General features: G+C 50.9%; 1 protein-coding gene across 17 annotated transcripts in view; it reads right to left on the bottom strand.

Moving 5' to 3' along the window:
• Positions 1-12,710, bottom strand: part of Pla2g6 (phospholipase A2 group VI) — a 49,319-nt gene that overhangs the window by 19,172 nt on the left and 17,437 nt on the right. For 16 of the 17 annotated variants that reach the window (XM_048801469.1, XM_048801494.1, XM_048801529.1 and 13 more), the window contains 3 exons: positions 3,526-3,741; positions 2,574-2,757; positions 598-785 (listed from right to left, as the gene is read on the bottom strand). In XM_048801469.1, coding sequence (XP_048657426.1) covers positions 598-785; positions 2,574-2,757; positions 3,526-3,741 — 588 coding nt within the window. Of the gene's footprint in view, positions 1-597; positions 786-2,573; positions 2,758-3,525; positions 3,742-12,710 lie in introns of those variants that run through there. The other variant, XM_048801541.1, reaches the window with a different exon arrangement.

Here is a 12,710-nt window from a genome sequence, read left to right as displayed (position 1 = left end):
AAATGCTACTTTGTGACATTTCGCCTCTTTGATTCCACTCCCCACTCATACTGGTAGAAGAATTTTCCAGAGGCTGAGTTTCCCAAGTCTGGGAGAAGGGGACAGATAAGACAGTGTCTAGAGCTCCCAGGACATGGGCTCAGCACTGCCACCATCCAGGAGGGAGCAACGCATCTGGCCAGACAGGACCCTGGCCAAACATCCCTGGGCTTTGAGCCAGGCGCAGAAGCCACCAAGCACTGCAGCCAGGAAGGAGGAGACCCCTCCAAGTCTCAGCTTGCACCGAACTGCAGAAGGTGGAGCTGCGTGTGGAGCAGGGTGAGAAGGGAGGACCTCAGGAAAGACCGAGACTGCAGGACCTTCTCCATGTTGGCAGAGGGAGGTTCACGGTCAGAAATTAAGGTGTGTACAGAAAAATTCTGAAAGTTCCATTCCTTGCATAGGTGAGCTTGTGGAGCAAGTTCACAGCCACCACCCCGTTGTCGTCGGGAAGCCCCTGGCGTGCAGCTGATATGCATCTGATGAGGCTCGGGGACCTGGGCCTCTGCTCTGAGGTCTGTGGAAGATCCTGCTCCCTGGGGCGGAGGGTGGTCTTACCCCTTCTGGGAGAACTTCATGGCGGTGTGGATGGGGTAGCCCCCGGGCCCCACGATGTTGCACCGGGCGTTACACAGCAGCAGCACGCGCACCATCTCCTGCTTCCCCATCTGGCAGGCCAGGTGCAGCGGGGTCAGCCCTTGGTTGTTCACCTGGTTCAGGCCAGCAGAGGCGTTCTTCCCTAGGAGCTGACAGCAGGACATCAGGGACAGGCTGGGGCCTGACAAAGAGAAGCCCCCTGCATGCTCCCCGGACACCCACCGGGGCCACCTCTCTGGGGAACTGAAGGGGAAGGGATTTGATGCCCTGAGGATGCCACTAAGAAAATAAAGAAGACCAACAGGGAGAGGGGGCTGTGGGAAAAGCAGTGGCGCACCAGGTGGCCAGGGCGACCGGGGAGGGGCGGCCACTGGGCTCACAGCAAAGTCCCTCAATCAAGAAGCTTAGAAGGTGGCGGCATCTAGGGACGGGCCCTGAGGTTCTAGGTAGAAGCCTTTCTTGCTATCCATTTTATTCTCCTGTTCAGCTTCAATGTTTTTTCTACGTACAGATGTTATACTTTCAAGAAAAGGACAGTTGTTCCTTGATATTAGTTCCAGGACACATGTCCCCATTCCAAAGTCCCTGGTTGTCTATGTCCTTATATGAATGTTAACACACACCCTCCCACGTTCTCTGTTGCATTGTATTTATTTATTTATTTTGAGGCTGCCCTTGAACTCTGATCCTCCTGCCTCGGCCTCCCAGGTAGTGAGGTTAGAGGTGTGCCACCGTGCCCGCCTCCTACGCACTTCAAATCATCTCTGATAACCTGCAGGACCGGATGCAATGTAAATTCTATATGAAAAATTCTCATATTATGTTGTTTAGGGAATAACCACAAGAAAAAAGTCTGTCCATGTTCAGTACAGAAGCAATGTTTTAAAAACATTTCGATTCTCAGTTGGTGGAGTCGGTGGATGTAAAATCCTCAGATATGGAGACCACTGTCCTGGTACAGTCGAGAGGGGTTTGTTTCTCACTGTTGCTGCATGCTATCTCCTTGAGGTTAATTATGGCCACTGGATACCCATGTGACATCAGGATCACCTCATGGTGACCCTGGGCCTATAGGCCGGCTGGTGACACAACAGGGCTGACATCAAGGTTGGAGGCCAGGGCCACCTGCCTCTTGCTTTGTGGCCCTTAGTGGGGCCTGAACCTCAGTTTCTTTGGAGAGAGTAAGAAGTGGACAATGCCCCAGCCAGGGGCCTCCTGAGGGTGGACCAGAGCACAGCATTCAGGACAAGGCCAGCCCGTCAGCAGTTGATCAAGAATAGTGACCAGAGAGTGTGTTCCTGGCCTCGAGGTAGTGCCCGCAGCACACTCTCAGGGAACACTAAGCACAAGGTACAGTTCACAATTTCCAGAAGAATCCGATGCCAAGGCAGAGACAAGGACATACCCTTCAGAAGGGGCTGCTCTTTCTAGACGATTAAAACATTATGTGATATTCTCCTGTTTTCTTTCAACCTAATACAGTAGCTTTTAAATAACAATTAAAAAATAAAAAAACCTTCTAAGTAATCAAAAAATTAACACAAGCACCTCTGACACACACACCTACCAGAGCCAGGAGTCTGGTTTGTTCTTTTGAGTTCCTGGAGCCAGAGCCCCCAAGCAAGGTCTGACCTGGAGGCACCAGCCCAAAGGGCAGGCTCACAGAGGGCAGGCTCACAGAGGGCAGGCTCACAGAGGGCAGGCTCACAGAGGGCAGGCTCACAGAGGGCAGGCTCACGGCGGTGTAACTGGCCGGAGATGGATGTGGATGTGGTTTAGTTGGCTGGGTTGGGGGATTTTCCCAGGCTGTCACAGCAGAGGCCAACCTTGTCTCCTGACAAGTGTCACGTGACACACGAGCCCAGGGCCTCTGAGAGAACTGCGGTACGGTACATGGAGGTGTGGTCAGAACCACTACCTGCCCTGCCCCTGCTCACCTGCAGCACCTGGGAGTTGTCACCCTGCACAGCATAATGGAAGGCAGTCTCTCCCTTGTTGTCGGTGACGTCCATCTGGGCATGGCAGTACTGCACCAGCTCCACCAGGATCTCGCCATCCCCCTTTCGGCAGGCCAGGTGCAGGGGGGTGCAGCCCTCCTCGTTCTCCGTGCTGTTGGCACAGCTGCAGGGAGACAGGGGAGTGATCAGACAGGGGCCAAGAAGCCCAGGCACAGAACGGGACGCGGGCTGGGGAGTCAGGACATGCTGGTGTCTGTGCTAGCAGTCCCACCCCGCTCAAGCAGGCCGGTTCAGACTCAGGGCTGAGTCACCACTTATCGTGTTTCTGATGATTTGTATCAGGGTTTAGTTCACTTTCACATCTGAGTGAGAGAGGTGAGCCAGGGCCACACCAGCATGAGGTGGGCAACGGGGTGACATGGAAAAGGGCACAGGACGCAGAAATCCTGCTAACCTTGACCAATGCACTTAACCTCTCTGGGCTTAAATGTCATGTACAGAACCTGCTGCACCTGCCCAGGAAACTGATCTGTTGTGACATCAGACACCTTGACGTCCAGGATCCTGCATGTAAACATGAGTACAGTGGGGCCTGAGCTGCAGGCCCAGGGGCTGAACCAAGTGGTCCTGGGGGGAGAACCAGAGGAGGCGTGGCTACCTCTGGGCACTGGCCAGTTGGCATCCTGTACAAGAGCTGGCAGCGTCCTCTCCGTGGGTCTCACTGCTGGCCCAGTGGACACACCACAAAGGCATCCAGCTGCCAAAAGGACACCAGACCTTTGAAGGAGACACCAGGTGGGAGCCCCCACTCAGCCCTCTCCAGCTGAGGACTGGGCATGCTCTATTGCTCCTGACCTGAGTCGGCCTTCCTGAGTCCTGACCCAGGGCCAGGCGGCTCCTTTTTAGTTCAAATTAACCCAGCCCCGCGCACCTGATGATGCGGCTGTGATGGAAGCACTCGCGGATCCCCAGCTCCACGGCCAAGTGCGCCACGGACCAGCTGGGGTGGTTGCGGATGAGGTCGGTCAGGTGCTGGAGGGCCTCGAGGTGCAGGACCTGCAGGGAGCTCTCGTAGAAGGGCGGCAGCTGCGATGAGAACTGCTGGAAGTGCACCAGCGCGTCGGCCTCCGACTCCAGCTGGAAGAGTCTGCGGCAGGACAGCAGGCGACCGGACAGAGCCAGGCAGGCCCCTGAGCCCTGTGCAGTCGCAGCCATGGTGTCCCCATGCAGGCCACCAGAGCCAGCCTCATTCCCGCCCACACCCCTGAAAGAAGCCTGGCTTGGACTTGGAGTGCAAAACTCCCCCCCCACACACTGGCTTTTATATTTTATTTAACCAAAGCTCTGTCACAGCCCCTTTCTAATTTGATCGTCACATCTCAGGCCTTAGTCTCCAATATCTGGCCCCTGGTACATGGTAAGAATTTAACCTAAACATCCAGCAATAGAAGAGCATATAAATTGGGATACATCCGTGGGATGGACACTAAGCAGTCAGTAAAATGAAATTAAAAGAACACGGAGGGCTGGTGCTGGGGCTCAGCGGTAGAGCGCTCGCCTAGCGTGCATGAGGCACTAGGTTCCATCCTTAGCACCACGAAAAATAAAATACAGATACTGTGTCCACCTAAAACTAAAAATAAATAGTTTTAAAAAAGGACATGGAAATATTTATTTTGTAAAAAAGCAGAATAAAAATCATAAATGTTAGGGGGCTGGAGATGTGGCTCAAGCGGTAGCACGCTCGCCTGGCATGCGTGCGGCCCGGGTTCGATCCTCAGCACCACATACAAACAAACATGTTGTGTCCGCCGAGAACTAAAAAATAAATATTAAAAAATTCTCTCTCTCTCTCTCTCTCTAAACAATCTTCTTTAAAAAAAATCATAAATGTTACAATGTGACTACAACTCTGTAAAAAAAGACTAGAAGGAAATATGTCAAAATCTGCATGATATTATAATAAATAACTTAAATGTTCTTATTCATTTCTGTAGTTTCTAGATTTTCTATAGTGAGCATATGTTTTTATAATCAGAAAACAATTTTTTGTTATTTTTAAGAAACTGGGTTTGAATTCAAGTTCTGTTATTAAATTGTTGTGTGGCTTTGAGAAAACCCGTTCCCTCCCTGAGCCCCATTTGAAACAAAGACTAATTGTATCTGTCCCTCCTCCTCACAGGAAGCCGTAAGGACAGATGAGAAAGCAATACGACCACACTAAAGCCATGATAACCCATGTCAGTGATGGCCACTTGAAATTATTATTTTTTTTTCTTTTTTGGTTCCAGGGATCGAACCCAGGGTAACCACTGAATCATATCCCCAGCCCTTTTAAGTTTATTTTTTACTTAGAGACAGGGTCTCCCTGACTTGCTTTGGACCTTGCTAAATTACTGAGGCTGGCTTTGAATTTGTGATCCTCCTGCTTCAGCCTCCCAAGCCAACGGGGTTACACCACCGAGCCCAGCAGCTACTTGAACTTGTGATCAGGGTTTCAACATACCAGAAGGTTCTGCCTCACCCACACAAGCCCAGCAGCCAGCTGGTCTAGAGGAGGCAGGGCCCAGTGTGGGCTCAACAGAGGGCAGGCCCTACACAGTGGGATCACTTACAGCCACCTCCTGAGCCTGTGGCCTGTGCCAGACCCCGTTCTAAAGGGAGAGGAATGAAGAGACCGTGGGTGATGCCCTGCCCTCCCAGAGCCTGTGTTCTTAGAGACCAGCAAGAAGAGGAAGATTTTAAAAGCCACAATGAAGACAGAACTGGGAGGACTGTCGGGAAATAAGTGCTACGGGAACAACAACCGGCACAAAGTGGGAAGGACAAGGAGGCCCCCCCACACACACACACACCGCCCCTCGGCTAGTGGGTTCCATCTCACCACTCACCAGCCCAACCACGGGGAGCGCAGCTGCTGGGCAGATGGAGCAGCCGGGAGTCGGTCACTGGGTCCGGCACCAGGGCTATGGAGTGGCCCCGACAGGCACCTTCAGTGCAGTGGTGGGACCACAGCCTGTCGGGAGTGGGCTTGAGGAATGGGGAAGTAAGGAATTGTGGGTGGCAGGTGCAGATGACGTTCCCAGGAGGCTGCTGCCAAGGAGCACACACAGAAGAGGAGCGATGGGTAAGGGCACAGGCCTTTGAATGACCAAGGGGACGGCAGGAAGGACCTCCCAGTCCACCATGGCAGATGATGAAGGAGACACAGACGCCCACGGCGCCCAGCCCAGGGGCAGGACAGGAGATCACAAGATGCTCGCTGCCTCTTAAGACCGTGATGAGCTACCCGACTGGGAAGGGGTGCCAGAGGCCAGCCCTGCCTGAGCCCCGAGTCAAGGGATGGATGCTGTTTGAGAGGACAGAAGATAAACCGCATGCTGACAGCCTCCTGGGACTCAGGCCAGGGGTCTGCCGGGGCACAGCCCGGGGCGCACCTCTCACTTTGGGTGGGATCCAGAAGGATCACAGTCCAGGAAGGAGGCTGAGGCACACAGGGCCAGGTCCTCCCAGGAACACAGCATGGCCTCAGACCACTCGGTTCCAGAAACTGGAGTGAGACTGACCGACTGAAACTGTCCCCGGGTACCCAGGAGAAGCCAAATAACTCTGCTCCCAGTGGAGAATCATCAACTAGGCTTCAGTTGACTCCCACCAGTTCATTTGCAAATACAATGTTCAGCACATCCTCAAACTCACAGGACAGGTGGGCTCAGACAGGAAAGAAGGCAACAGGGACAGGTCTGTAAGGGGGCTGTAAATACTGAAGTTCTCTGATGAAGACTTTAAAATAATTATGGTAACACTCAAGAAGATAGGAAATTGAGAATTTTTACAAAGAACTTGAAACTTTGAAGAAAGAATCAAATAGAATCCTAAAATACAATTGCCAAATCAGGAGCTCAGCAGACAGGCATATTAGCAGAACAGCCAGTGACGAGACACAACTAGCGAATGGTGTGGGGGCCACACGAATGACCACGCCCTCCAGTCCTGATGCCCCAGCCTCTGGCCAGCCACTGCATTCATGGTGGCCTGGTCACAGCTAGCTCAGATGGCAAGGAGGTCTTCTTTGGGGGGCATGCCCCTAGGGCTGAGTTACACTCACCTGTTCCCTTGAGTCCTGCCCCTTCTGCCCTTTTGTGGACAGAACTTTCTAAGAACAAGAGTCTCCCCCAGTAAAAGCCCCCTTTGGACCGTGCTCCCTCTCTCTCTCTCGTCAGCCTCTCGTCACCTTCTCTTGCTCTCCCTTTTTGGGAGCCGGAGGCCGAGGGCCGGGCAAGTGGCCCTGAAGCTCATGTAAAGGTAAATTGTGTCTGTGTTTTATTTTGTGTCCCTGTAAATTCACACGAGTGATCTTAGTTCAGCTGCCTGCGCTGGTCGGGGGCAGCAGGTGGCGCGGGGACCAGGGACGCTGGGTGGGTTTCCAGGTAGCCCTGGGGGAGCGCGCTTCAGAAATGCCGTGACGCGCGATGTGGGTTGGGAAGAAGCAGCCGCCTAGAGCCAGGGACGTCAAAGAACTCGACGGGCAGAAAAAGGTTTACCCGATGACCCTGGACACTCTAATTAAGTGGAGAGGGACACGGTCGGGGCCCAGCTGGCTCAGTTCCTGAAAACAGAGAGTGACGTTCTGTGAGGAAGAGTCACCAGATCTTCGTGCTTGGGAGTGGCTCAGTGGAAAGTGTCTAGGGCACCTCTCGGCCGAGCTGACTCCGGGTACAGGGAGAATGGTCCAGTCTGGACTGCCCTGGGGTGTCTGGGGACCGAGGGAGGGCTCCGGTGCCCGGGAGACCTGGGGAAGGGGCAGGGCTCCAGAAAGCAACGAGAAGTCTGGGGCAGGAGAAGCCCAGGCGGCCCGGGCGGTTTGGCCTTTGCTTGGGGTCAATTCTCGCCCATCCAAGCAAATGGCAGATGGCAGCCTCGGGGAGGCCCGAGACCAGACCTTCAGTCGCCGCTGGACCAGACAGAGCAGTGACTTCGAAGCGTGCCAACCGCAGGCGGGGGTAGGGGCGTGGGCTAGCAGGAAAGCAGCCCGGTGGGCTCCGTGAGGCAGTTCAAGATGAAGGGGAGGAAAATGGACGGGAGACACTGACGAAGCTGAGCCACAGTCCGAGGACCCCAGCCAGAGGGTGAGGACGACCTAGAGGAGGCCCGGGTCCATTACGTCTGGCTGGCCCCGCGCCTGCCATCCGGGTCCGGCCACTCTCCTCTGGAGAACGAGGTCCCATAACCACTTGGGCTAGAGGTAGCCTCGCTTGCGCCCCTCCAATGTGGCCTTAGGACAGCGCTGGCAATGGGGAGAAAGATCAGGGAAGTAAGCAGAATACAACATGGAGAGGAAACGGGAACCTGCGGGACAGCAGGCGAGACGTCAAGCACGCAATGAGCAGCTCCCCCTTCAACATGGGTGAGTCCAAATCAGAACAGAAAATGCAGCAGACAGGCCTCACTTGAACAACGGATGCCTATGCTTTCCAAAACTGTTTTTTAAAATTATTCCACTGATTCACTGTATCCTATAAGCCCTTCTCCCTACAAAAAGCAAACAAAAGCACGAAAACTTAGCATCTTGTAGAGGTTTTAAAGCATGGCCCCAAAGTCTTGACACTCCTCTTGCTGAGCAGTGGGAAGCTGTATCTTTTTACCCTTTATTCCTGCTCTGTAACTGCTTTACCAAGAGAATGTGGCAGTCATGATGCTGTCCCAGTTTCCAGACTGAGGTCATAAGAGACTGGAGGCTTCTACTTCTCTTGGGCCCCCGCCATCATACCAGGGGAAGCCCAAGCAAGGTGTAGAGAGGACCCTTGGCCCCAGGTGAACTCCCACCAACTTACTAGCCAGGAGAGACATCTTCAAGGCCGATCCTGCAATTAAGCCACCCCAGCTGACGGCACACAGACTAGAATTAAGCACTTCCCACTGAGCTCTGCTCAAACTGCAGAGCTTGAGGCAAAATAAATAATCATGGTGTTAGGCCACCACGTTTTGAGGTAGTCTGTGAAATAACAACAACTGATAATAATACACAGTTTGACATGAGAGCAATAATGATACCTTGCCATAACACAGCGGCTGAAAGAAAACAAAATGTAAGGAGAAAATAAGGGAAATAGTGAGGAAAGAGGTTCTTTTCAAAGGGCAACCATCAGAATGACAGCTGGCTTCTTGTACCGGAGGCCAGAGATAACAGAATAACATCCCGTCCCTAAAGAGCTAAGAGAATATATGCCGATCAGAGTCCTGCACTCTGCAAGGAAGCAAGCGAACCCCTTCAGGGTAAACTGGAAGGGCTGGGGTGCAGCTCAGTGGTGGAGCACTTGCCTGGAATATGAGGCCCCGGTTCCACCCCCAGCAAGGCACGCACGCACACACACGCACACACACACACACACACACACACCCAAAACCCCACAGACCTTGTCATTAGTAGACCTACACTAAAGGAAATATGAAAGATTTTTTTTTTTAATTAGTTGGACACAACACCTTTATTCATTTATTTTTATGTGGTGCTGAGGATTGAACCCAGAGCCTTGCACATGCTAGGCAAGCGCTTTACCGCTGAGCCACAACCCCAGCCCATGAAAGATTTTCCTTCACGTAGAAGGAACATGATCCCAGGTGGATGATCAAAGGAGCCAGAGAGAATGAAACACCGTGACATGGCAGATGTGTGAGTGAATCTACGTAGAACATTGGTGGCACAATGTCTTGCTGGGTTTAAAATAAAATGCACAATTTAAAAACAACACATGGCATATCAAAAGACCCTTTTGCTTTTCTGGAAGAGGCTATCATACCATACAGTTCAGTGAGCTGTAACCTCTAGGGTCCTGTTGAGGACTGTGGAAGGTTCCTGATTTCATGCTACTTGTATATGAACATGTCAGCCTGACACAGTCTCACAGATATTGGGAGAAGACACAAAATTCCTGGGCCAAAGACAAAAGGCTGTTTACTACTCACAGCAATAGCCAAGGTTTCAACATTTGTGCCAATGTCCAGGGATCCCAATTCCCTCAGAGAACATAAAGAGGGCAGATGTCACTTGCTTATGTTGTATCACAAGAGGGAAACCCCAACTCAGAAATTGGACTCTTTCATAATTGACAATAAACAACCAGTCTATCCTTTGCTACCGGGGAAGAACTTTTTGTACTAAAAAGAAAGCAAAGCTGCCCTCTGCTCTCGGAAACCCCAGTTCTATCTTCCAAGACTCTCTGCTATACACACAGCCTCGAAAAGACAGCTTGGAACAAAGTCAATGTCTCTGCTACCAAGATGCACAGAAAGCAACATGATGGACTATGGGGAACTGGGGAACCGTTTCCAAGAGTTACAATTTAAAAATAACGACAGAGAGTACTTTCCAAGCCAACAAAGAGGGGAAATAGAATAATAAGAAAACAATCACTAACTGCAAAAGCATCATGCTAAGTGAAAAATGCCAGGCTCAGAAGCCCACGTGCTACAGGATCAAACGCAAAACCACAGTGACAGAAAGCAGGTCCTGGGGCGAGTGCAGGGGATCTATTTATGGCAAAGGAGCATAGAGGAAATCTGGGGACTCACAGAAGTATTCCCTATCTTGATTGTGGTGGTGGTTACATGAACATGTACCTTTATCAAAACCCATCAAATGGTACACTTAAAATTGGTCAATTTTATTTTTGTAAATTGCATCTCAATAGAGTCAACTAAAACAAAAAACACACACAGCAAAAGAAAACAAGAGCCAGCACAGAGGCTGAAGCAGGAGGATCACAAGTTCAAAGCCAGCCTCAGCAACCTAGCAAGGCCCCAAGCAACTCAGCAAGACCCTGCCTCTAAATAAAATATTAAAAAGGCAGGGGATATGGCTCAGTGGTTAAACATCCCTGGGTTTAATCCCAGGTACCAAAAAAAGAAAAAGAAAAAGAAAAAAAGAAGGAAACAAAATAGGTAGAACAGAAAAGAAAGCAAAGAGTAAGATGGTAGATTGCAACCCCAATATGTCAGGATTACATTAAGTAGAAATAAACTAAATACACCAAATAGAGAGTAAGGAGTAACAGGCAGCACACCTTTGGCAAAACTAGAAGTATAAGGAAATCTATAAACACAAACCAGGGGAAAGCCAGGGACCACCATGACGTCAGGCCCAGAGTGCTCCCCGAGTCACAGAGCAGTCACACTTCCCCAGGAAAGCACGACGATGGTAAATCAATGTGTACCTAATAAGAAAACTCCCAAATAAAGCCAAAGGAGAGAGAATGAAGAGAATAGCCAAATCCACCACCTCAGCGAGATACTTACCCATCCTCTGTTACTCACAATCAAAACAAGTAGACAAAAGCAAACAGCAACCCTCTGGATGTAGAAGAGTTAGTGAGCTTGACCTAACGGGCTTGCCGTCTTTGTCCCCGTGGACTGCTCTGACCAAACAGAGACTGAATTGGTTAAAACAACAAAAATTATTACTCGCACGTTCGGAGGCAGGAAGTCCAAGACAAGGTGCCCGTGGACAGGGTGTCTGACGTGGGCCTGCTCCTCAGAGTGGCACCTCCTGTGTGTCCCTATTGTGGAAGCAGCTCCTTCAGGCCTCTTCCATAACGGCACTGATTCCATTCATGAGCCTCACGACCTCCCAAAGGCCCCTCCCTAAACACAATCACACCAGGGACCCAGGGTTAACACACGAGTGGGGCACGAACTCTTGGACTACAGAACATAAAACAGCTTTCCCACCAATCACAGGAGGCACATTCTTTTCAATCACACACAAATAAGCATTATCAGTGCTGGGCTTATGAGGGCCAGAAAGCAAATCTGAACACATTTCAAAGACTTGAAAATATGTAGACCATGTTCTCTGGTCACAATGCAATTAAGCTAGAAATCAACAGAAAAAGATAACTACAAACCGTGCCATGTTTAAATATTAAGAAGACACACGTAAATTATCTAAGTTTCAAAGAATAGGTCACAGTGAAGTTTAGGGAATATCTTATTCAATGATTATGCAAACATTATCTATCAGACTTGAGGAATGAACTTGTGCTCCTGGCCGTGACCCAGTAGCTGGTATCAGACCAGCCTCGGCTTAGCAAGTGCGAAGGCAGGAGGGAATGCATACAGCTGTCTGAAGACCAAAGAGAAACCGAGGCAGGCAGGATGCATAGGGCCAAGACTTAAAAGAAAGAAGCCCACAGAGATAAGCGCCTCGTGTTTACGTTCTCACTCCAGCCCCCTGGGACCTGTGGGAGAGTCACAAACACCAAGTCTAAGCTGCGGCCTGCTGCTCCTGGCACTCTCCCCAGGACGGGCAACGCTGCGGTCGGAGTTCCCGGTGGCCAGAACTTGAGGGAATCAGAGAATGAGCCCTAAATTCCGCACACGATGTTCCCTACTAAACCAGAGCACGGTTTAGAAACCAGACAGAAACAGCAACAAGGAGGAGAGAGTAGAGTAGAAGCTCTGGCAGCTGTTTAGTAGTGGGGAAACAGGAGAGTTCAGGCCACCAAGGGAGAAGGCAAACAGACCCTGGAAAAACACTGTCAGCCGAGAGTCTTCAGAGCCGCTGTCCTCCAGAGTAAAGGTCACGACTTAGGAGTGGGAATCCAAAAGACAGGCCGGCCTCGACAAACCCGAACCTTAATGTAACTCAGTGAAATCCTCTGAAGGAAGATACCACCATCCCCGGCCACCATCATTCCACAGACCACATGCAGCATGAAGAAGAAAATTACCAGGCATGCTCACTCACTCACTCACTCACTCACTCACAGAAATGAGTGACCAGAGACGGACAAGGGAAAAAGAACCAGGAGGAGAAGCCAGTGCAGTGGCACACGCCTGTGATCCCAGAGACTGGGGAGGCTGAGGCAGGAGGATCGCGAGTTCAAAGCCAGTGTCAGCAAAAGCAAGGTGCTAAGCAACTCAGTGAGACCCTGTCTCTAAGTAAAACACAAAAAAAAAGGGCTGGGGGTGTGGCTCAGTGGTCAAGTTCTCCTGAGTTCAATCCCCGATACCAAATGGAAGAAAAAAAAAAAAGGACATATAGAAAATAGTATAAAGATTTAATATATGCGCAATTAGAATCCCAAAAGGAGAGGAGAGAAGCAATAAAAATATTGA

This window comes from Marmota marmota, unplaced genomic scaffold (genome assembly GCF_001458135.2).
Source record: "Marmota marmota marmota unplaced genomic scaffold, marMar, whole genome shotgun sequence".
NCBI lineage: Eukaryota > Metazoa > Chordata > Mammalia > Rodentia > Sciuridae > Marmota > Marmota marmota.
This window is presented reverse-complemented; position numbering and strand designations above follow the sequence as displayed.